The sequence below is a fragment of the Pogoniulus pusillus genome, chromosome 6 (genome assembly GCF_015220805.1).
Source record: "Pogoniulus pusillus isolate bPogPus1 chromosome 6, bPogPus1.pri, whole genome shotgun sequence".
NCBI classification, from domain to species: domain Eukaryota; kingdom Metazoa; phylum Chordata; class Aves; order Piciformes; family Lybiidae; genus Pogoniulus; species Pogoniulus pusillus.
In genome coordinates, this window is record NC_087269.1 from 24553794 (window position 1) to 24579115 (window position 25322).

The 25322-nt window shown below is 53.0% G+C and overlaps 1 protein-coding gene across 2 annotated transcripts in view; it reads right to left on the bottom strand.

Moving 5' to 3' along the window:
• Positions 1-12800, bottom strand: part of A1CF (APOBEC1 complementation factor) — a 38374-nt gene extending 25574 nt beyond the window's left edge. For both annotated transcript variants that reach the window (XM_064145649.1, XM_064145648.1), the window contains exons 1-4: positions 12702-12800; positions 10256-10390; positions 9937-10067; positions 5853-6091 (exon numbers count right to left, since the gene is read on the bottom strand). In XM_064145649.1, the coding sequence (XP_064001719.1) occupies positions 5853-6091; positions 9937-10067; positions 10256-10390; positions 12702-12800 (604 nt within the window). The remainder of the gene's footprint in view (positions 1-5852; positions 6092-9936; positions 10068-10255; positions 10391-12701) is intronic.
• Positions 12801-25322: the final 12522 nt, after the last annotated feature.

The window sequence follows — 25322 nt, forward strand, 5'->3', positions numbered from 1 at the left end:
GCAGGGCACCCACAGCAACTTGCCCAGGAGCACAATGCCCAGGGGCAGTTGGAAGCTCTCCACACAAGGAGATTCCACAACCTCTCTGGGCAGCCTGCTCCAGGCCTCCAGCACCCTCACAACAAACAACTTTCTCCTCCTGCTCACATGGAACCTCCTGGATGCCACTTTGTGCCCACTGCCCCTTGGCCTGACCCTGGGCACCACTGACAAGAGTCTGGCCCCAGCCTCTTGCCCCCCACAGCTCCTTCAGCTCTTGCTGAGCATTGCTCAGCTGCCCTCTGGGGCTGCTCTTCTGCAGGCTCTCAGCCCCAGGGCTCCTCACAGAGCCTTTGCTCCCAGAGCTGCTCCAGGCCCCTCAGCAGCTTTGCAGCCTCCTCTGGCCTCCCTCCAGCAGCTCCCTACTTCTCCTGAGCTGGGAAGCCCAGAAGCAGTCCCAGGACTCCAGCTGTGGCCTGATTGGAGCAGAGCAGGGAGGGAGGAGAACAGCAGATCCCTGTCTCTCTGGAGCTGTGGAGCACAGAACTGGCCCTTCTACTACAGATGGGGTCTCCCTGGGTGACTTGCTGCAAGGAGCTAAGCTTGGTGCCCGCACTCCCCTCTTGCAAAAGCTCAGCCTTTCTCTAGCTTCTTGTTCAACCAGGAGACAAAGTTTTCATAAACCTCATCTTCCTTTTAGAGCCTTTCTCTCTTCCATAGAGGTCCCCCAAAGAGCAGTGAGGATGAGAATTAAGGAAGCATCTTGCTAATGGTATCCAGCCTCATATTTGTCCAAAGCATCAGCTGAAGACACATTCAGTTCTGGCTTGAAGCCTCTTCCTCCTGTATGTTTGCAACATCAGAAAGCTCTGGCTTCTGCTCAGGCCTTTGAAATTTCCCAGACTATTCAATGAGCTGCCCCCAAGTTGGAAATTAGCATGTCCAGGGCTATGTACTCCTTCCGTCTGCCATGCTTGCTTTGCTCTGCATTTCAAGTGATCTCCTCCCCCAAGGATGCTGCTGGCTCTGCCTGCTCCTTTTTGATGTGGAAACCATGAAAAGCACAGAGCAGCTGAATGTGCTCCAGAAGAGGCCATCAAAATGATCAGAGAGCTGGAGCACCTCTACTATAAGGACAGGCCAAGACAGTTGAGGTTGTTAGGCCTGGAGATGATAAGGCTCTGGGGAGACCTTAAAGCTGCATTTCAGTATCTGCAGGGGACCTGCAGGCAGGTTGGGGAGGGACTGTTCAGAAGGCTGAGGGCAATGGTTTGGAAGTGGAGCAGGGCAGATGTAGGTTGGATAGCAGGAAGGAATTGTGCACAGTGAGGGTGGGGAGAGACTGGCACAGGCTGCCCAGGGCTGTGCTTGAGGCCACCCCTGGAGACATTCAAGATCAGTCTGGATGTGTCCCTGTGCAGCCTGCTGTAGTTGGAGGTGTCCCTGATGGCTGCAGGGGGTTGGACAAGATGCCTTTTGAGGGTCCCTTCCAACCCAGTGCATCCTACCATTCTGTTTTCCCACAGTCAGAGAAGTTCTGACCTGGTGCAGAACATACAGAAGGAAGGTGAAACAGCCAGGGGCACCTGTCCCACAGCTGTGCTCAGCACTCCAAAACAGGCTCCTTTTTATTACAGTAAGAAAAAAGGATTTAAACTACTTGGGATGGATGATGGGCTGCTGCACACAGATAGTGAAAGAAGCTGGTGGCCCTCAACCTCTCAAAGCAGAAACTTGGTTGAATTCTTTGCCTAGCACTTGAGTTCCACAGAGCAGTGGAGGAACTGCTGAGCTTAAGGAAGCATGAGAGACTTGGTGAAATGTCTGCATGTACACCTCAGGCTAAGTGACTCCTTCATCTAGCACCTACCAAGCATTTCTCTACTTCACCATGGTCACATGAAGGGGTTGGAAGGAATTTATGGAGATCATCCAGTCCAACCAAAGCAGGATCCCCCAGGGCAGGTCACACAGGAACATTCCTCCTTCCTAGTGGATGAAAGGTTGACCATGAGCCAGCAATGTGCCCTTGGGAACAAGAAGGCAAAGAGCAGCCTGGGGTGGGCTAGAAGGGGAGTGGTTAGTAGGTCAAGAGGGGTTCTCCTGACCCTCTGCTCTGCCCTGGTGAGGCCACATCTGGGAGGTTGTGTCCAGTTCTGGGCCATGCAGATCAACAAGGACCCTAGAGAACTGCTTGAGAGAGTCCAGCCCAGAGCCCCCAAGCTGCTTCAGGCAGTGGAACATCTCCTGTGAGACCAGACTGAGGGAGCTGGAACTGGGAGCTGGCAGCAGAGGAGCCTGAGGGCTGCCCTCAGTGCTGTGCTAAAGATGTGCAGGGCAGTGTCAGGAGGATGCAGCCAGGCTCTGCTCAGGGCTGGCCAAGGGCAGCACAAGGGGTACTGGCGCCAGCTGGAGCAGAGGAGGTGCCACAGTGTAGTAGTTGGCCTAAACAGGCCAAAATTGGCTTGCCTAGTCATGTTTTTCAGCTCTCCCTCCTTTTGTTATGGGGAGAAGCAGCTGCAGGAAAGAGGAAAAAGAACCTGGAGCCACTGAGTCTTAAGGACTCCTGCCTGCCCAGGCTTGTTTGTGTCCTGTGGTATACAAGGTACACATACTTAGCTTCTGCCTGCCTTGTGCAAGGCCTATGCTTGTCCCAGATTTGGGTAAAGCTAATATGGTCGAGCTTGAATAGCTGTGATTCTGATTGGCTATTCTGTGTCCAAAGGCCCATTAGTCTCGGGCTGTACTGATAGAAAGAGATGAGCAGGTAACACAACATGCTCTGACGTGTTTCTGCTTGCTTGCCTGCTGCCACCTGCTGCCATGCTATGCTAAGCTCTAAGCTAGCTCTGCCACGAAGTAACAAACTCTGATACTCAGAATTTGTTTGCTTGGAGACTCCACTGCCTTGAGTTTACCAGGAACAGGCTCTAAATGCCTCCATGCAATCGGCCTGCACAGTCAGCGTGACATCATGCTGTGACTGCATACTGCAAGACATCCTGCCTGCACCTGAAAGCCTCCCGCAAAGGTGAGAAGTCCTGGATGTACAGATCACCCAGGACAGAGCCAGAGCATGTCTGCCTCCTTTTCCCAACACTCTGTGAAGCCTGGGAAGAGTCAAGTTTCAGCGACTGACAAGACTGACAGAATTCCCTTCAGGTGTTTGGGTATCAGCTGAAGCTGTAGCCAGCCCCATAAGTCAGAAAATACTTAAAGCCTCTTCTAAATCACCATTGCCTTCTGCCATAAGCAGAGAGGGGCTCCTTGAGTCTGTCTAGTGGACAAGCATCCAGTTCTAGAGCCCTCATTACAAGAAGGATGCGGATGTGCTGGAGCATGTCCAGAGAAGAGCCACAAGGATGCTCAGAGGGCTGAAGCAGCTCTGCTATGAGGACAGACTGAAAGAGTTGGGGCTGTGCAGTCTGGAGAAGAGAAGGCTCCCAGGTGATCTTCTTGTGGCCTTCCAGGATCTGAAGGGACCCTACAGAAAAGCCGGAGAGGGACTTTTTAGGCTCTCAGTGTATTGACCACAAGCAGTGTATTGACTGCAGGGATCTTCTCTTCCAGTTCAATTCATGTTTATATATTTGTGCTAGTTATTTCTAGATCTGCTTATTCCTCTGTATGTTTCTCTGACCACGTGAGGAACCCATTACTATTAAAATTAGTGGTCAGGGTGGTGAGAGTCCTGAACATCAACATTAATAAACAATATTGATTGTGGAAAAAAATATCATCTTACATTAATTAATTACCCCTCCATAACACACAGGGACAGGAGGGGAAACTGTCATTGTGAGGGTGTTGGAGCCTGGAGCAGGCTGCCCAGAGAGAATCATAGAATCATAGAATCAAGCAGGTTGGAAGAGACCTCCAAGATCATCCAGTCCAATCTAGCACCCAGCCCTAGCCAATCAACTTAGACACACTAAGTGCCCCATCCAGACTTTTCTTGAACATCTCCAGGGACAGTGACTCCATCACCTCTCTGGGCAGCCCATTCCAATGCCAATCACTCTCTCTGCCAACAACTTCCTCCTCACATCCAGCCCAGACCTGCCTGGCACAACTTGAGATTGTGTCCCCTTGTTCTGGTGCTGGTTGCCTGGCAGAAGAGGACACTCCACTTGGCTACAGCCTCCCTCCAGGTAGTTGTAGACAGCAATGAGGTCTGCCCTGAGCCTCCTCTTCTGCAGGCTGCACACCCCCAGCTCCCTCAGCCTCTCCTCATAGGGCTGTGCTCCAGGCCCCTCACCAGCTTCATCGCCCTTCTCTGGAGAGGTTGTAGAGTCTCCTTCTCTGAAGACATCCAAGACCTACTTGGATGTTTTCCTATGTCATCTGGCAGGTGGGGGTGGACTGAAGGATCATTCAGCCCCTAATGTTCTGTGATTCTATGATATCTAGAAGGGCCCTGACAGTCTCTAGAGAAGGAGACTCCACAGTCATTCTGGGCAGCCTGCCCCAAGGGTCTGCCACCCTCAAAGTCAAGAAGTTCCTCCTCATGCTCAGATGGAACTTCCTATGCTTGAATTTATTTCCAGTGCCTCTTGTGCTGTCCCTGGGCACCACTGACAAGAGCCTGGCCCCATCCTCCTGACACCACCCCTCAGATATTTGCAAGCACTGAGCAGATCCCACTCAGGCTCCTCCTCTCCAAGCTAACCAGCCCCAGGGCTCAGCCTCTCCTCAGAGGAGAGATGCTGCAGTGCCCTCAGCAGCTCAGTGGCCCTGTGCTGGACTCTCCCCAGTAGCTCCTTGTCCTTCATGAGCTGGGGAGCCCAGAACTGGACACAGTACCCCAGGTGAGGTCTCACCAGGGTAGAGTAGAGCGGCAGGAGAATCTCCTTGCACCTACTGGTCCTACTCCTCTTGCTGCACTCCAGGATGCCATTGGCCTTCTTGGCTGTGAGGGCACATTGCTGTCTCATGGTCTTCCTGCTGCTCAGCAGCACTGCCAGGTCCCTTCCCTCAGAGCTGCTCTCCAACAGCTCAGCCCCAGGATGTACTGCTCCATGGGGTTATTCTTCTCCAGACTCAGGACGTGCCCTCAGTGAATGGTCTTTGAATGTCCCCCAGGGCTGGACTGCACAAACTTAGCCTTTGCATTGTTTAAATCCTGCTGCAATTCCTCATCTGAAGTTTTCTTCCCACATGGGAAATACTCATTTTCAGGCACATCCTCAGGACCCTCTCAAGACTAAACATGTTCTTCTATAGTTTCCTGAGCAATTCTCTCCAAGAGGCCATAACTGAGACTCTGTTTGATGCACAACCCGTGATAACCACAGCATAAGGCACATCCTACAGCAGAGCTGCACATCTGAACCTCTCACTGGAGCCTTAATAAATTCCAGCTGCTAAATAAAAAGCTTGGATAATGAGCATGGTGCTACAGCAGGACCTGCAGGGAATCACCAGCCCTGCACCCCAGAGCCTCCTTCAGCCAATCACAGAATCATAGAACCACAGAATGGTTTGGGTTGGAAAAGCCCTCCAGGATCATCCAGCCCAATCATCAACCCAACTCCACCATGGCCACTATCCCCCAGGTGTTATGGCCACACCTTTCTTGAACACCTCCAACCATGGGTTCTCCACCACCTCCCTGGGCAGCCTCTTCCAGTCCCTGACCACTCTTGCAGCAAACAGATATTCCCTCAACTCCAACCTAAGCCTCCCCTGGCACATTTCCTCTCACTGCAATCATGGTGATCCCATCAGCCAGCCATGATGTCAATGCCTTGCTCTAAGTGTCTCAAGCAGCCAAGAGAAGAAAACCCAGCATCATTTCTGAGTCCTCTGGAGACTTACACACAAGTGATCCCTGAGGTGAAGCCATCCCTCCCACCTTCCCTGTCTGTACCAACCTGGGAGCAATTTCCTTCTGGCCATGGCTGCTGCTCGGTGGCTTTCATACTCCACAAAAGCAAAGCCTCTGTTTTTGGTTTTATCAGCTGCACTGGGGTAGACAATGACATCCACAACTCCTTCTGTGACCTTCTTCATCTCTGCTAAGATTTCCTCCCTCTTCTTGGTTTTGGGGATCCCTCCCACAAAGAGGCGGCAGTTGTCCACGCTGGCACAGACTCCCAGCAGCCGCCCGTTCCTGGGGAGAAAGGACACTGCTGGTTTGGCAGGAGCCAGGATCCTTTCCCACAGTGAGGACCAATTAAGATCCCCCTCAAAAAAAGATCCCTCTCGTGTCCCCAAACACGAGATCAAACAGAAGGTCTCCTGCTCCTGCAGCACATACAGATATCCAAGTGCTCTTCACAGAATCACAGCAGGTTAGGGGCTGGAAGGGACCTCCAGAGATCATCCAGGCCAAATCCCTGCCAGAGCAGGGGCATCCAGGGCAGGGCACACAGGAGCACATCCAGGTGGCTTTGAATGTCTCCAGAGGAGACTCCACAGCCTCTCTGGGCAGCCTGCTCCAGGCCTCCAGCACCCTCACAGGGACAAAGTTTCCACACCTGTTCCTGGGTCACCTCCTTTGCTCCAGCTGGCACCAGTGCCCTTGTGCTGCCCTTGGCCAGCCCTGAGCAGAGCCTGGCTGCATCCTCCTGACACTGCCCTGCACACCTTTAGCAGCCCTCAGGCTCCTCTGCTGCCAGCTCCCAACCCCAACTCCCTCAGCCTGGCCTCACAGAAGATGTTCCACTGCCTGAAGCAGCTTGGGGGCTCTGGGCTGGACTCCCTCAAGCAGTTCTCTAAGATCCTTGCTGATCTGCATGGCCCAGAACTGGACACAATCTTCCAGATGTGGCCTCACCAGGGCAGAGCAGAGGGTCAGGAGAACCCCTCTTGACCTACTTACCACTCCTCTTCTAACCCACCCCAGGCTGCTCTTTGCTTTCTTGTTCCCAAGGGCACATTGCTGGCTCTTGGCATATTTCTGTCCACCAGCATTCCCAGATTCCTCTCCTCTGTGATGCTCTCCAGCAGCTCAGTCCCCAACCTCTACTGCTCCATGGAGTTTTCTTACCCAGTTGCTAGACTCTACCCTTGGCCATGTTGCTTTCATTCCATTGTTCCTTGCCCAACTCCCCAGACTGCTCAGGTCTGCCTGAATGGCAGCATAGCCTGAGAGGGTGTCAACCACTGCTACCAGTTTGGTGCCATCGTCAAACTTGCTGGTAGTGCCCTCTGTGCCCTCAACCAGGTTGTCAATGAATAGATTGAACAGCACAGATTGCAAAACCTGCCAGGCTGCTAAATCTGAGGGCAAAGTGAAGCAGCAGAGTCAAAATTCAAGCCCTGAGATCAGGGAGAAAACCAAAGCCAAATCTGCTTTTGCATCCTGGGATTCTCCCTTCTGCAGGTTTTCAAACTGCAAAGCAACCAACTGCCTCTGGTGCCAGTGGAGACCTTTGTGCTGCCACCAGTGGAAGCCAGGGTTCCTTGTGTTCTCCAGAGACTTCTCCCTGATCACAGAATAATTGAGGACAGAAAAGACCTCCAAGATCATCAAATCAAACAGTTAAGCCAGGACAAGTCCACCACTAACACATGGACTTCAGGACCACATCTGCACAGCTTTAACATTTCTTCAGGAATGGAGACTCCTCCACTGCCCTGGGCAGGCAGGGCCAAGGCTTCACCACTCTGTTCACAAAGAAATTGTGCCTTATGTCCAACTTACACCTGCCCTGGCATAACTCGAGGCCATTTCCTCTTGCCTCTTGTTCCTTGGGAGCAGACTGACTCCAGCCTCCTCTCAGGGAGCTGGAGAGTGCAATGAGCTCTGCCCTCAGCCTCCTCTTCTCCACACTGCACACCCCCAGCTCCCTCAGCTGCTGCTCCCCAGCCCTCTTCTCCAGACTCTTCCCCACCTTTCTTGCCCTTCTCTGCACCTGCTCCAGACCCTCAATGTCCTTCTTGCAGTCAGGAGCCTAAATCTGAGCCCAGCACTCAAGCTGTGGCCTCAGCAGTGCCCAGCACAGGGGCACAATCCCTGCCCTGCTCCTGCTGGCCACACCATTGCTGCTGCAGGCCAGGTTGCTGGTGCCCTTCTCGCTCACCTGAGCACACTGCTGGCTCATCTTCAGCTGGTCATTGACCAACACCCCCAGTGTTTCCAGCAGTTTCCAGCTACTCTGCCCCAAGCCTGGAGCATTGCATGGACTTGTATCTTCCCAGTCACCACTGGGCCTTTGTGAGTGAGGCTTGAGAGAATGAAAATCTTTTGTCATGGACAGGCATCATTTGGGAGCCTACTGATAACAAGTGTGTAAACCCCCAAGTGAAAGTTTCCTGCCAGGCACTTCGCCCATCTCTTTGTGGTCTCCTGTTGGTTTTGAGAAGTTAAAAACTTCTTTAGAGGAGCCTTTGGAAGAAGGGAAGCAAGCAGAGGAAGTGGAGATGGGAATGAAAATCTTTCATCATGGACAGACATAATTTGGGTGCTTACTGGTGCCAAGTCCCAAAGTAACCTGCCATGCCCTTTGCTCACCACTCCATGGTGCCAGTGCCTCTTGTTGTCTTTAAGAAGGTGAAAACTTCTTTAGGAGAGTCTTTGGAGGAAGCAAGCAAGCAGAAGAGGTGATGAAGCAAGCAAGAAGATGGCTGAATCCTGATCTTTAAGAACCTTCCAGCCTCTGATAGAAAGCACACTGTAGGCCTGCCTTGTGAGCAGCTCATGCTTAGGGCTGCTAATAGAGCAATTCCCAGCGCACCTGTAACTCAGCTCCCCTAAAATGGCCAAGTTAGCCTGCCTGCAAATGCCAAGTTAAGCAAAGCCATTGACTCATCCCTCTGAAAACTGGAACAAAGCCATTATGAAGTGTGGTTGAAATCAAAACAAACAACATTGAGGGGCCCATATGGTGTTGATTCCTGGGGGATCGTTCCCAGTTTTCAGTCACAAACATGAGGGCGGTTTCTGTTCCATTCTGTTAGGAATTGGCACTGCTTTGGCCAATTGCTTTCCATTCTATTTCACCTTTTTTTTTTTGGCAGCTGCTCTATCTGCCAGCACATATCTGCAGTATAGGTCATGAGCGAGAAGAGGAGCAAATCAACAACAACAACTAGCAAAGAACATGAAATAAACAGCCACGGTGAGGTGAAAGTTAATTTCATCCAAAGCAAAATGTATTTTTCATTGCTCTGCTAGATTTGGGGGGTTGGATTTTTTGTTAGGAATTTCCTGCAAAGAGATTCTGATCTCTGGTGCATCCTACATGATGTGGCATAAAGCGACGACTGCACAGGGACACGGAAGGTCACTTCCTCTCCAAGCTCAGGTAAATAAAACACCTTTCTCCAGGCTGCGAGGGGAAATATGCCTTACACAGGCAAATATATTCATGGATTTAAAAGTAAAGAACCCCAGGATCTCATCATGGTGAGGTTGGAAAGGACCTCTGGGGATCAACCAGCCCAACCCCCCTGCTAAAGCAGGGCACCCACAGCTTGCCCAGGAGCACAATGCCCAGGAGGGGTTGGAAGCTCTCCAAACAAGGAGACTCCACAACCTCTCTGGGCAGCCTGCTCCACGCCTCCAACACCCTCACAACAAACAACTTTCTCCTCCTGCTCACATGGAACCTCCTGGATGCTACTTTGTGCCCACTGCCCCTTGGCCTGGCCCTGGGCACCACTGACAAGAGCCTGGCCCCAGCCTCTTGCCCCCACAGGTCCTTTAGCTCTTGCTGAGCATTGCTCAGCTGCCCTCTGGGGCTGCTCTTCTGCAGGCTGTCAGCCCCAGGGCTCCTCACAGAGCCTTTGCTCACAGAGCTGCTCCAGGCCCCTCAGCAGCTTTGCAGCCTCCTCTGGCCTCCCTCCAGCATTTCCCTGTTTCTCTGCAACTGAGAGCCCAGAACTGGAGTCAGGACTCCCACTGTGGCCTGATTAGGATGGGTTAAAAGTGGAGGATAAGCTCCCCTAGCCTCCTGGCCACACTCTTCCTTCATGCCCCTGAGCAGGTGTGAAGGTACTTGTCACTCTTACCTGATTTCATAGTTATTCAGCTGCTTTATTGCACTCTTTGCCTCCTGTTTGGTTGAGAAGGTCACAAAGGCATAGCCTCTGTTGTTGCCATTGAAGTCCATCATCATTCTCATCTCATAGATTTTGCCAACCTGTAAATGGAAAGCAAGAGAGTTGGCAGCAAGGTGGGAGGTGTTTAGACAAGAGTGAGGGCTTCCTTGGCTAGGTCATGTCAGAAGCCCACCTGCACTCTGGGCTAAACCATCTCCAATTCAGCCTTGAAACGCAGCTTTGAGCATCGCCACCCTCTGCCCTCCAAGTGCCCACCACAAAGGCTTACTTTTTCACACAGAGGTATAAGTTCATCTTCAAAGAGGTCCCGGGGCAGCTTCCCAATAAAGATCTCACAGCCCCTCTCTGGTGGAGGGCCGTCCCAGCCAGGTGGTGGGCCCCCATATTTCCTCTGCCCATTCTCCTGCCACCCAGAGAAACAAAAGAGAGAGTTAAGCACAGACTGCAGCCGTGGTGTAACTGACCCCTTCCTAGGGAAAGACACTGCAGACGTGCCCCATTCCCAGTGGGTTGGAAGCAGACACCATCCTTCCATTTCCAGGCTCGTGTGCACTGGCTGCCCCATTGCCATACCCATGCTGGAAGGCTTTGGGGGCCCAAGTAGCACACTGGGGGCAGCCTGCAGAAGGGCCTGGTTTGTACTAGCTGAGTGCTAGTGAGAAGGTGCAACAGTGTATGCTCTGCAACTCAGCTTCAGATGTCCATGATGGAGGCATCCAAACTCCTCTCTCTTCATCTCCTCTCCTCTCCTCTCCTCTCCTCTCCTCTCCTCTCCTCTCCTCTCCTCTCCTCTCCTCTCCTCTCCTCTCCTCTCCTCTCCTCTCCTCTCCTCTCCTCTCCTCTCCTCTCCTCTCCTCTCCTCTCCTCTCCTCTCCTCTCCTCTCCTCTCCTCTCCTCTCCTCTCCTCTCCTCTCCTCTCCTCTCCTCTCCTCTCCTCTCCTCTCCTCTCCTCTTTATTTGAGGCTCCCTGTTCATCTCTTTCATCATTTCCCACTCTGGGACTACTCCAGGCCAGTGGATTCCTGTAAAGCTATCTCAAGAGGAAGCCTCAAATCACAAAACCCAATAGAGATCCTCCCAAGAAAATAAGAGTGGGACCAGGAGCTCCTTCAGCTATCCTGGGCCTAAACCAGGCCCTGCTCATTCCTCTTTCACAGCTGTTGTCAGCACAGTGATGGAGCCATGGGGATATCTGAAGTGATGAAGACCATGCTGGTTGAGGCCACTTTTCTGCCCCACCCCGCCGAGTTTGGCTGAGCTGAACTGCCTACTGAGATGAGATTTTTCCACCTCTCAAGCCATTTCCTAGGTGAAGCCCAAACGTGGTGGCTATGTTTTATGCTGCGGTGGTCATCTGCAGTCTTCACGGACCTGAAAGTGGTCAGAGGAGTATTTCTGGTCCACTTTAAGCCAAGTGAGAGACAATCAACTGTCAGTGCCTGTGGGAGCTGGTAGGTGAGGAGGCACAGCACCCTGTGAAGCCCTCCCTCAACCTGCAGTGGCTTGCAGGTAGCATCTCAACAAACTCATCTTGGCAAGCTGTTGTCTGGAGGACAACAGACTTCATCTTCTGCTTCAGAGAGGTGAGGGTGCACTGAGGGAGAAGGCATTTGGGTGCACTGATAGGTTGGAAGAAAGCCCAGAGAGATGTGAAAAAGGAAATTAGGAAGGAGAATAAAAGCTCGACTAGAGCGGAAAAGGTAGGGAGAAAGAAGAAGACCTGGTGAGGAGGAAAAAGGTGTTGGGATGTGTGTTGGAGCTGGGAGTTGAGATCCGGGGTTTAGGGAATGAGCTCTAGCCAAATGTGACAGCATGAACCTCAAGACCAGGATGAAGAAAGCCACAGCAAACAGGAGGTATAAAGAAGTTATTTATCTTGTGAGTCAGTAAGAGCAGCAAGCTTCCTCAAGGGCAAAAAATCCAGCTGCTGGCCTGGTCCTGGGGCACAGGGAGGGTTCAGAGCTGTGGGAAATGGCTTTTCCCAGGAGCCTCAGGTTTTGCTTTGGCCTGTTGTGCCCTCTAGTGCTATGCAAAGCAAGGCAAAGGTCAAGGAGACCACCTGCCTAAAGTTGCCTGCTCCTAGTTGATTCTTCCTCCATGCAAGGTTGGTCTCATATTAGTGACCAAGCTTTCACCAAATCAGCTTTTCCTGGTCATGCCAACCGAGAAAGATGTATTCAGATGGCTCTTGAAGGACAAGTCCAGTCTCTGCCTGCCCTAACCAGGGAAAGTTTTGTTGCTTGGAGCCCTTGAAAACTAAGCAGGGAGAAAACCTTTGGTGCTCGGGCAGGTGCTTGGAAGGATCTGTGCAAAAGGCAGATCTGGTGGTGACATCTTGGACCTCCTAAGGCCAACTCTGGACCTAAAATCAGTAGAAAGTTTGTTTGGGAGTTTTTCTTCGCTATGCTACCACTGCAACCACAGCTTTCAGACAGCTTTCCCAACCATTTAGCAGCTCTCAAGGTTGTTTGTTTTGGTTTTGTTTTTTTCCCCAGCCTCATCATAATTTGGCATGGGGCAAAGAATTCCTGGAGGAACAAGTTCTGGCTTCATACCAGACAGCATCTGTTGCATGGAGCTACGTTCAGCACAAAGGGTAGAGCAAAAGAAAGTGAAGAATGGGCAAGGAGGGCTTCATGTGTACAGCTTCACTGCTCCAGCCCCCGATGCCAGGCTGAAGCCAGGCACCCAAGGAGGTGAGCAAGAGGTCCTACCTGGATCAAATTATATCCCGTTCGCTGAATTAAGGCACGGAGGGCAGCTTCTTTCTGTGTGCCGGTCAATCCGTCCCCGCATTTGTGATTTGATTCCATTGAGAGTGATTAGCAGCAAAAAATCAGGTTAATTAGGGGTGCTCACTGCAATCAGATTTAAGATAAATTACATCAATTAATATGGCTAGGAGGAGAAAGGCCACACTGCTGAGAAAGTGAACAGAGTGGGAGAATCAGGGAATCATAGAATGGTTGGAAGGGACCTCCGCAGATCAGGGAGTCCAAGAGCCCTGCCAGAGCAGGGTCACCCAGGGCAGGCCACACAGGAACACATCCAGGTGAAGCTTCACAGTCTCCAGAGAAGGAGACTCCACAACCCCCCTGGGCAGCCTGCTCCAGGCCTCCAGCACCCTCACAACAAACAAGTTTACCCTCATGTTGAGATGGAGCTTCCTGGATTCCAGTTTGTGCCCAATGCCTCTTGTCCTATCAGAGGGCACAATGACAAGAGCCTGGTCCCTTCTTGTCCCACATCCCTCAGATGTTTATAAGCATTGTTCTGGGGCTGCTTTTCTCCAGGCTCAACTGCCCCAGGGCTCTCGGCCTTCCTTATCACACAGATATTCCAGTCCTTTCAGCATCCTCGTAGCCTCTGCTGGACTCTCTCCAGCAGATCCCAGGCCCTCTTGAATTGAGTAGCCCAGAACTGGACACAACTCTCTAGATGTGGTCTGGCCAGATCAGATTAGATGAGAAAGAGAACTTCCCCCAACCTGCTGGCCACACACTTCTGTATGTAGCCCATGACTCCATGGCTGTTCTTCCTAAATCAGCCATTCAGACACTAAGCCCCCAAATCAGCCTCATGGTTTAGACCATGGAAGAGGCAAAATGATCCCCATGGTGTTGCATGGAAGTAAACAGCATCTTAAATCCACAGTCAGGCTTGTGACAGAACTGAGTGAGGTGCAGGGACACACTGTAAGGTTGCTGCAGATATCTTAGGAAGCAAGCACATGTGAGATCATAGAATCCTGGAATGGTTTGGGTTGGAAGGTACCTCCAAAGCTCATCCAGTCCAACCTTCCTGCACTCAGCAGGGTCATCCTCCACTAGAGCAGGTTGCCCACAGCCCTGTCCAGCCTCACCTGGAATATCTCCAGGGATGAGGCCTCAGTCACCTCCCTGGGCAACCTGTTGCAGTGTTCCAGCAGCCTCCTGGCAAAGACTTGTTCCTCACATCCAATCGCAGTCTGCTCTTCTCTCATTTCAAACCATTCCCCCTTGTCCTGCCACTGCAGGCCTTTGCAAACAGTCCCTCTGCAGCCTTCTTCATCCCTGGACATATTCAAGATGAGGCTGGACAGGGCTGTGGGCAACATGATCTAATGAAGGATGTCCCTGCTGAGTGCAGAGGGGGTTGAAGTGGATGAGCTTTGGAGATCCCTTCCAGCCCAGACCGTTCCATGGTTCTATGATTCCTCTTGTAGCCCACTTCAGGTACTGAAAGGCAGCTCTAAGGTCTTTCCTGCCTCAACAATCCCAGCTCCCTCAGCCTGTCTGCACAGCAGACGTTCTCCAGCTACCAGATCATGTTTATGACCCTCTTCTGGACCCTCTCCATCAGGTCCAAGTCCTTCCTGTGTTGAGGGCTCCATATCTGGACACAGCAGTGCAGAGGAGGTCTGCCCAGAGCAGAGCAGAGGGGCAGGATCTCCTCTCTCCACCTCTGCCCACACTGCTTTGGATGCAGCCCAGGCTGCCACTGCCCTTCTGGGCTGCCACTGCCCATTGCTGGCCCCTGCCCAGCTTCTCCCGCACCAGCAACCCCCAAGGCCTTCTCTGCAGGGCTGCTCTCAATCTCATCACCCCCAGCATGGACTGATAGTGAGGATAGTTCGGCTTGGAGAAAAGGAGGCTGAGGGGAGACCTCCTGTCTCGCTACAGCTCCCTGAAAGGCGGTTGCGGTGAGGGGAGTTGTTCTCTTCTTCCAAGGAGTGGCACCCCGCGGCTGTGTTCATGCCATAACCCTCTCCCTCCCCGCAGGGCAATGCTGGAGCACCGAGCCTGGCTGTGGGTGCCGGCAGTGGCAGTGGCAGCGGCAGTAAGAGCAGCAGCAGCGGCGGCGGCAGTGGCAGCAGCAGCAGCAGCAGCACGAGCAGCAGCGGCAGCAGCAGTGGCAGCAGCAGCAGCAGCAGGAGCAGCAGCAGCAGCAGCAGGAGCAGCAGCAGCAGGAGCAGGAGCAGCAGGAGCAGCAGCAGCAGCAGCAGCACGAGCAGCAGCGGCAGCAGCAGTGGCAGCAGCAGCAGCAGCAGGAGCAGCAGCAGCAGCAGCAGGAGCAGCAGCAGCAGGAGCAGCAGCAGCAGGAGCAGCAGCAGCAGCAGCAGCACGAGCAGCAGCGGCAGCAGCAGTGGCAGCAGCAGCAGCAGCAGGAGCAGCAGCAGCGGCAGCAGCAGCGGCAGCAGCAGCAGCAGGAGCAGCAGCAGGAGCAGGAGCAGCAGCAGTGGCAGGAGCAGGAGCAGCAGCAGCGGCAGCAGGAGCAGCAGCAGGAGCAGCAGCAGTGGCAGCAGCAGCGGCAGCAGCAGCAGCGGTGGCAGCAGCAGCGGTGGCAGCAGCAGCAGTTGCCACAGCTCCAGGTCGCAGCTCGTTCGCTGGCCGGGAAGGGGCTGGGCGGCTGCTGCCCAGGCTCGGCGGCCTCCCACGACAGCTGAGCTCGTCAGGCTGCGCCGGTCTGTGCCCCGGGCAGAGCAGTGCTGCAGGACCTTTATTTGCCTCCCGCCTCGCAAGCGTCACTGTTCTGCAGCAGGCATCCCCGGGGCGGCCTGTCCCTGCGCCTGCTCTGGCACAAGGAGCCTTAAACGCCTCTCCTCTGTACCTCTCCTCTGTTAACACAGACTCACAGCATCGCAGAAGGGAAACGGGTTGGAAAAGACCCCTGGAGAGCATCCAGTCCAACCCCCTGCCAGAGCAGGGGCACCCAGGACAAGTCACACAGAAACATGTCCAGAGGGACCTTGAAAGTGTCCTCAACTTCTCTGGGCAGCCTGCTCCAGGGCTCTGCCACCCTCAGAGTCAAGAACTTCCTCTTCATGCTCAGATGGAACTTCCTATCCTTGAGTTTATTCCCAGTGCCTCTTGTCTGTTCCCTGGGCACCACTGACAAGAGCCTGGCCCAATCCTCGTGACACCCATCCCTCAGGTATTGGTAAGCACTGAGCAGATCCTGCTCTGCCCCAGCTCTCTCACATCTAATGAAGGATGCCCCTGCCGAGTGCAGAGGAGGTTGAACTGGATGAGCTTTGGAGATCCCTTCCAGCCCAGACCATTCCGTGGTTCTATGATCCTCTTGTAGTCCCTTTCAGGTACTGGAAAGCAGCTCTAAGGTCTTTCCAGCCTCAACAACCCCAGCTCCCTCAGCCTGTCCGCACAGCAGAGGTGACACCCACCTTGACACCCACCTCTCAGATACTTGTATGCACTGAGCAGATCCTGCTCATCCTCCTCTTTCCCAGGCTAACCAGCCCCAGCTCTCTCAGCCTTCACAGCAAATCCCAACACACAAATCCCAAGCAGACCAAAGCAGGCTATCCAGCCCTCCATTTTCAAAGCCCCTCTTCTCTCCTTCCTCCCTTGGCCTGAAGATAACTAAACACCTTTTCGGACAGGGCACTTCCTCACCTCCACTACCCAAGTGTTCAGATCCATTGGTGCATCCAGACTATTTCCAGGATGCAGGCCACATTGGGAAACCCTCAGCCTCCTCTTCTCCAAGCCACACATCCCCAGGTCTGGCAGAACCCAATCATCTCCAGTAACATCGCTCTGCAGGTGCTGGTTTCAGGCTGGGCAGTGAGCAGAGGCTGTGGTGTGGGGGTGGGATGGGAGCAGATCATGTCTCCGGCTGCTGCATTTGCAGCAGGACTCATCACCCTCTCTTGGCTTCTGCCTTGCCAGATAAGACCAGGATTACTCTTCTGGGTTCTTCTCATAAGGCACCTTGCACATTTTGAGGCTCTCCATTGGCATGTCTAGACATTGGTGCATGCCAGGCTATGCTCCAGCAGTCTGCTAAGAATAAAGGGGGGAAAAATCCTTCAGGTTGCTCAAGGCATTAAACACCACCCCTGTGACCTCTGCTGCTGGAGAGTTGGAAGCCTGTTTTGAAAGCACCAGAAAAATGAGTGGCTTTGCTCTCCACCTCCATGTTGACCGTTGTCTGGCCTCAATCTTTGCCCGGTGCTTCCAAACCCTCTTGTCTTCAGGAAAAGCAACAGCAGCCCTGAGGACATAGCCCTGCCAGCTGCGAACAGTGAAGCATCTTCATCACAGGGATGCCCCATCACAGCCCTCAGCAGCTGCTGCAGCTGTGATGCTGGAGTCTCTTTCCTGCTGGAAGCAGACTCTCACCTCCCAGGTCCCTCCAGCCTTGACTCACTCTGCAAGTCTCCACTGGAATAAGGGAGATGTGCGGAAATGCCACCAGCTTCTGCAACTAAGCATCCCCCTGTGACTTGCCTCCTGGAAACAGTCTGGATGCACTGATGGATATGGTCACTTTGGCTTGTGGAGGTGGGAAAGCACCCTATCCAAAAAGGTGCTCAGATTTTCTCAGGCTAAGAGAGGAAGGAGAGGATTCAGAAGGAGCATCAGAGTATGGAACTGGACAACACTGCACGTTCAGGGCTTGAACACACACATGTCTCTGTGCCTGTCCTGGCACAAGGAGACAGGATAGAATCAGAGAATCATAGAATCAACCAGGTTGGAAGAGACCTCCAAGGAACTCCACCACCTCCCTGGGCAGCCCATTCCAATGCCAATCACTCTCTCTGACAACAACTTCCTCCTCACACCCAGCCTAGACCTGCCCTGCCACAGCTTGAGGCTGTGTCCCCTTCTTCTGTTGCTGGGTGCCTGGCAGCAGAGCCCAACCCCACCTGCAGGGAGCTGCAGACAGCAATGAGCTCTGCCCTGAGCCTCCTCTTCTGCAGGCCAAACACCCCCAGCTCCCTCAGCCTCTCCTCACAGGGCTGTGCTCCAGGCCCCTCCCCAGCCTTGCTGCCCTTCTCCAAACACCTTCCAGCACCTCAACATCTCTCTTCAATTCAGGAGCCCACAACTGGACACAGCACTCAAGCCGTGGCCTGAGCAGTGCTGGGCACAGGGGCAGAAGAACCTCCCTTGCCCTGCTGCCCACACTGCTCCTGAGCCAGCCCAGGATGCCATTGGCTCTGCTGCCCACCTGGGCACACTGCTGCCTCACCTTCAGCTCCTCTCTACCAGCACCCCCAGCTCCCTCTCTGCCTGGCTGCTCTCAGCCACTCTGTCCCCAGCTTATAGTGCTGCTTGGGGTTGTTGTGGCTAAAGTGTAGAACCCTGCCCTTGGCCTTGTTCAGTCTCATCCTATTGGCCTCTGCCCACCCATGCAGCCTGTCCAGGTCCCTCTGCAGGGCTCTCCTACCCTCCAGCATCTCCACACCTACTCCTAGCTTGCTGTCATCTGCAAACTTACTGATGCTGGACTCAATGACCTGGTCTAGATCATCAATAAAGATATTGAACAGGACTGTGCCCAGCACTGATCCCTGGGGCACACCACTGGTGACAGCTGCCAGCTGGACATGGCACCATTCACCACCACTCTCTGGGCCCAGCCTTCCAGCCAGTTCTTGACCCATTTCAGAGTGAATCTGTCCAAGCCATGGGCTGCCAGCTGTGCCAGGAGCTTGTTGCAACAGACGGTGCCAAAGGCCTTGCTACAGTCCAGGCAGAGTCCATCCACAGCCTGCCCCACATGCACCAGGCAGGAACCTGATCATAAAAGGAGCTCAGGTTGCTCGGACAGGACCTGCTCTTCCTAAACCCATGCTGGCTGGGCCTGATCCCTTGATGTGTATATCCCTTGGGATATAAATACAACAATCACACTTAAAAATCACTGTTCCAGGATCCAGTCACTTCCCAGGGTCTGACCCTTGGATGGATGCTGTTTCTAATGCTAAAAATCAAGGGAAATAGAAGCGGGGAGGAGGTTGTACTTTATTCAGAGTTTCCTATCCAGATGAGGCCATTCATAGGTGCAAACTGTCCTAAATCATCCTCACTTTGGAGCACTTTTTTAAAATGATATTACCAATTCATCATGGTCATGGAATGATGGACACTCCATGAGGAGGGGCTGGGCTCTGATCCCTAGGCACAGGTGGGAGACGGAGTGGAAATGGCCTGAAATGTGCCAGGGGAGGGTTAGGTTGGAGAGAAGGAAACATTTCTCTGACACAAGAGTGGTCAGGGATTGGCACAGGCTGCCCAGGGAAGCAGTGGAGTCTCCATGCCTGGAAATGTTCCAGAAAGGTGTGGCCATGGCACTGGGAGCCATAGTTTAGTGGCCATGGTGGGATTGGGTTGATATTTGGATTGGGTGATCTTAGAAGGCTTTCCCAACCCAACTAATTCTCTGGTTCCATGATTCCATGATTCTATAGCCATGGGGAGTTGCAGAGGTGCTAAACACAACCTGTGGCTCATGCCTTCCACATGACCCTCCTCAGAAGGTCGATGTGCACTGCTGAGCCAATAGCTCAGGAGGGATAATTCCAGGTCTTTCCAAGGTGTGGCCATGGCACTTAGGGCCATGGTTTAGTGGCCGTGGTGGGGTTGGGTGGATGGTTGGACTGGATGACCTTAGAGGCCTTTTCCAACTCAAAACAATTCTATCATTTTATGATGCTATGCCACTAGAAAAGAGATATTTGATCAGAGCATCATTGCAGATAATTTTCTTCTCACCACTGAATGTTCTCATTTATTTTTAGCTTCTCAAATGCCACGGCAGGAACTGGCACTTTTATGCCTAGCAAACCCCATACGGACAAGAAACAAACCTCTCAGAACGCACTTTCACCTCTCCATGCCTACTTCCACACATGGCTCCCTCACCAGCTACTGCAGTCAGATGTTATGGCTCTATATCAGCCAGCCAAAAGCAAGATTGTCCCTGGAGGTGTTGAAGCCAAGCCTGGCTGGGGCACTTAGTGCCATGGTCTGGTTGACTGGACGGGGCTGGGTGCTAGGTTGGGCTGGCTGAGCTTGGAGGTCTCTTCCAACCTGTTTGATTCTGTGATTCTAAGATGAATCAAGAAGCATTTACCCCCCAAAATGTAGATTTTCACAGCATCCTAAGATTGATTGGGTTGGAAAGGACCTCGAATATGCAACCCTCTGCCATGGGCAGGGACACCTCCCACCAGCACAGCTTGCTCAAGGCCTTATCCAACCTGGTCTGGAACACCTCCAAAGAGGGGGCAGCCACAGCCTTCCTGGGCAACCTATGCCAGTGCCTCCCCACCCTCACTCTCAACGATTTCTTCCTCATCTCCACTCTCAGTCTCCCCTTTTTCAGCTTCACTTTTCCCACCCAAGAGTTGTCTCCTGTGCCAGGATTTCTGTGATGAAGAGAAGAGGTGGCATTTGCATCCAGGCCCTGCTCTCTTACCCCACTGCTCTTGCATCCCGAGCCTGTCCCTTCCCAGCCTTTTTTGGGGAACCTTGGTTACTGTTTCCAGGAATGAGATAAGGAAGCTGTGTTTGCCCTGCATGGATCAATACCCCATGGGTTCCAACCACTTTGAGTCATTTGGATGCAATTAATTAACGAAGGGCATTTTGCACCAGGACAGTCTCAGTGCCAGCACTCCTTTGCAAAGGCTGGATAACTGCAGTCACTCTTCACCCTTCATCACCCAGAGGAAGCATTTTCCTTCAGGTTATCAGCTTGCCTTGTAAGGATTTGGGCTTATTTCTCCTCCCTTCAGGCTCCATGCAATACATATGCTCAGAGGTAACACAGAATCACTGAATCACTGACAGGTTTGACTAGAAGGGAACTTTAAAGCTCACCCAGTCCAACCCCCTGCACTCAGGTTGCTCACAGCCCCACACAACCTGACCTGCAATGGCGCCAGCCTGGGCCAGGCTCTCCCCACCCTCACTGTCCAACATTTCTGCCTTCTCTCCGCTCTCAGTCTCCCTCTTCCAGTCTAAACCATCCCCCCTCGTCCTGCCCCAGCAGGCCCTGCTCAAAACTCTGTCCCCAGCTCTCTGCTGGGCCCCTTGAAGCACTGCAAGGCCTCCAGAAGCTCTGCCTGGAGCCTTCTCCTCTGCAGGCTGAACAAGCCCAGCTCTGGGAGCCTGGCCTCACAGCAGAGCCCTGCCAGCCCTGCCAGCACTGCTGTGGTGTCCTCTGGCCCTGCTCCAGCAGGTCCCTGTCTGTGCTGTGCTGAGAGCTGCAGAACAGAGATATTTTGCAGCTATATATGAAGCATTCTTCACATTCTTACTCTAAACAAACCCTTGAAGCTTCACAATCTGCCATCAGCTCTTTGCTGGGACAGGACACGCTTCAGGATGGAGCAACACAGCACAAGGCTGGAGTCCCTTGGCTTTCCAGGAGATTGCATTGTTTCCAGATCAGGAGATCCCAGAGGAGCTGGAAACTCATGCCTATTTGCAGGAAACTGGGATAAATTTAAATGAATGCTAAAGCCCTGCAGGCTTTGCATGAACCTAGGGATAATATTTCATGTGATGGGTTTTGTGCTCAGGCTCTTTAGCTTGGGAAGCAGCTTCTCTCCCTGGAAAACTTTTGCTCCTGGGCACAACTAGCTCCCAGAAAGCCCTTCCTGAAGATGAAGGGTGCCTACTGCTGAACCCAGCCTCTGTCCTTCTGCCTCCCCCCACCACATTTTATTTGCAGCATCCCATGCTTTGAAGCCAACCTCCCTCCCGCGCCAGCTCCTGCCTTTCTCCAAGAGAAGGTAGCTGAAGAGGAGCATTAGGTTGTGGGCAGGAAGCTGCTTGGATTGAGGGGATTAGGGAAAAGTGAGAATTTTAGATGTAGACTTACTTTTAGCCAAGAGAATGAGGAATAAGATGTGGGCTGGAAAGACCTCTAATGATTAGCTCTAGAAAGTTGCATTTTAACAACTCAAGACCAGTTTATTGCCAGGAAGATCTATCCTCCCCCCTCCACCTCATCTGGCTCTGTTTTTCTGGCAACCATCAGCCATGGGAAAGGGCTCCTTGCAGGAATTACCATGAGGTCACCACAGAGCCCTTCTCTCTCCACCCTTGCTCTCCAGAAAACCGAGAGGAGCGAGCAGGTGCATGGCTGCAGCCCCTCGGTGTGGGGCGGTCCCAGAGCCATGCACAGGGTGGCCACATTCCCCCCCAGCGTCAGGCAGCACCCACGGTGGTGGGACACCATCACCCTTCTGGGGAAGGCGTACCATGGGGGTTGCCAGCCCAAAGCCCTTCTCCAGGGCAGACCCGGTCCCTGCCCCCCAGAAGTGAGGGCAGGGTGGGAAGCCACTTACCTGAGCAGTTTTGGAGATGACCGCCTGGGAAAAAGGTCTCCTTGGCTCTGGAGAGTTTGCGACGTGTCACTGCCTAGTCCCTGACCATCATACCAAACTCCAAAGGTTCAGCAGCCCCGAGCCTGCTTTACAGTCCCTGCAGGTTAAACGTTAACCTGCTCTATCTCCTGGCACCCTGCAGGCCTTTGACCAGACAGCTGGGTCACTGCTGCCCCGGCAGCACCTGCCCAAGCACGGCTTCTGGGGACAGCGATGCAAAGCCCTGGAGTCACATCATGGCTCACCACACAGCCCCATGCAACCACTGGAACAGCAGTTACACAGCCCATGCAACCACTGGAACACCAGTTACACAGCCCATGCAACCACTGGAACAGCAGTTACACAGCCCCATGCAATCACTGGAACAGAAGTTACACTGCCCATGCAACCACTGGAACAGCAGTTACACGGGCCATGCAATCACTGGAACAGAAGTTACACTGCCCATGCAACCACTGGAACAGCAGTTACACAGCCCCATGCAACCACTGGAACAGCAGTTACACACCCCATGCAACCACTGGAACAGCAGTTACACTGCCCATGCAACCACTGGAACAGCAGTTACACAGCCCCATGCAACCACTGGAACAGCAGTTACACAGCCCCATGCAACCACTGGAACAGCAGTTACACAGCCCATGCAACCACTGGAACAGCAGTTACACTGCCCATGCAACCACTGGAACAGCAGTTACACAGCCCATGCAACCACTGGAACAGCAGTTACACTGCCCATGCAACGACTGGGAAAGCAGTTACATTGCCCATGCAACCACTGGAACAGCAGTTACAGTTACACAGCCCCATGCAACCACGGGAACAGCAGTTACACAGCCCATGCAACCACTAGAACACCAGTTACACAGCCCATGCAACCACTGGAACAGCAGTTACACAGCCCATGCAACCACTGGAACAGCAGTTACACACCCCATGAAACCACTGGAACAGCAGTTACACAGCCCATGCAACCACTGGAACAGGAGTTACACAGCCCTGTGCAACCACTGGAACAGCAGTTACACAGCCCATGCAACCACTGGAACAGCAGTTACACAGCCCCAGGCAACCACTGGAACAGCAGTTACACAGCCGCATTCAACCAGTGGAACAGCAGTTACACAGCCCATGCAACCATTGGAACAGCAGTTACACAGCCCCATGTAACCACTGGAACAGCAGTTACACAGCCCATGCAACCACTGGAACAGCAGTTACAGTTACACAGCCCCACGCAACCACTGGAACAGCAGTTACACAGCCCATGCAACCACTGGAACAGCAGTTACAGTTACACAGCCCCACGCAACCACTGGAACAGCAGTTACACAGCCCATGCAATCACTGGAACAGCAGTTACACAGCCCTGTGCAACCACTGGAACAGCAGTTACAGAGCACCATGCAACCAGTGGCACAGCAGTTACAGTGCCCATGCAACCACTGGAACAGCAGTTACACAGCCCCATGCAACCACTGGAACACCATTTACACACCCCAGGCAACCACTGGAACAGCAGTTACACAGCCCATGCAACCACTGGAACAGCAGTTACATAGCCCATGCAACCATTGAAACAGCAGTTACACAGCCCATGCAACCACTGGAACAGCAGTTACACAGCCCATGCAACCACTGGAACAGTAGTGACACTGCCCATGCAACCACTGGAACAGCAGTTACAGTTACAGAGCCCCATGTAACCACTGGAACAGCAGTTTCAGTTACACAGTCCCACGCAACCTTTGGAACAGCAGTTACAGAGCCCTGTGCAACCACTGGAACAGCAGTTACACAGCCCATGCAACCACTGGAACAGCAGTTACACAGCCCCATGCAACCACTGGAACAGCAGTTACACAGCCCCATGCAACCACTGGAACAGCAGTTACACAGCCCATGCAACCACTGGAACAGCAGTTACACAGCCCCATGCAACCATTGGAACAGCAGTTACACAGCCCATGTAACCACTGGAACAGCAGTTACACAGCCCCATGCAACCACTGGAACAGCAGTTACACAGCCCATGCAACCATTGGAACAGCAGTTACACAGCCCATGCAACCACTGGAACAGCACTTACAGTTACACAGCCCCATGCAACAACTGGAACAGCAGTTACAGTTACACAGCCCCATTCAACCAGTGGAACAGCAGTTACACAGCCCATGCAACCATTGGAACAGCAGTTACACAGCCCCATGTAACCACTGGAACAGCAGTTACACAGCCCATGCAACCACTGGAACAGCAGTTACAGTTACACAGCCCCACGCAACCACTGGAACAGCAGTTACACAGCCCATGCAACCACTGGAACAGGAGTTACAGAGCCCCATGCAACCACTGGAACAGTAGTTACATAGCAAATGCAACCATTGGAACAGCAGTTACACAGCCCATGCAACCACTGGAACAGCAGTTACACAGCCCATGCAACCACTGGAACAGCAGTTACACAGCCCCATGTAACCACTGGAACAGCAGTTACACAGCCCATGCAACCACTGGAACAGCAGTTACATAGCCCATGCAACCATTGGAACACCAGTTACACAGCCCATGCAACCACTGGAACAGCAGTTACACAGCCCCATGCAACCACTGGAACAGCAGTTACACACCCCATGCAACCACTGGAACAGCAGTTACACAGCCCATTGCAACCACTGCAACAGCAGTTACACAGCCCCATTGCAACCACTGCAACAGCAGTTACACAGCCCCATGCAACCACTGGAACAGCAGTTACACAGCCCATGCTACCACTGGAACAGCAGTTACACAGCCCATGTAACCACTGGAACAGCAGTTACACAGCCCATGCAACCACTGGAACAGCAGTTACACAGCCTCATGCAACCACTGGAAAGCAGTTACACAGCCCATGCAACCACTGGAACAGCAGTTACACAGCCCCATGCAACCACTGGAACAGCAGTTACACAGCCCAATGCAACCACTGGAACAGCAGTTACACAGCCCTGTGCAACCACTGCAACAGCAGTTACACAGCCCATGCAACCACTGGAACAGCAGTTACACAGCCCATTGCATCCACTAGAACAGCAGTTACACAGCCCCATGCAACCACTGGAACAGCAGTTACACAGCCCATGCAACCACTGGAACAGGAGTTACACAGCCCCATGCAACCACTGGAACAGCAGTTACATAGCACATGCAACCATTGAAACAG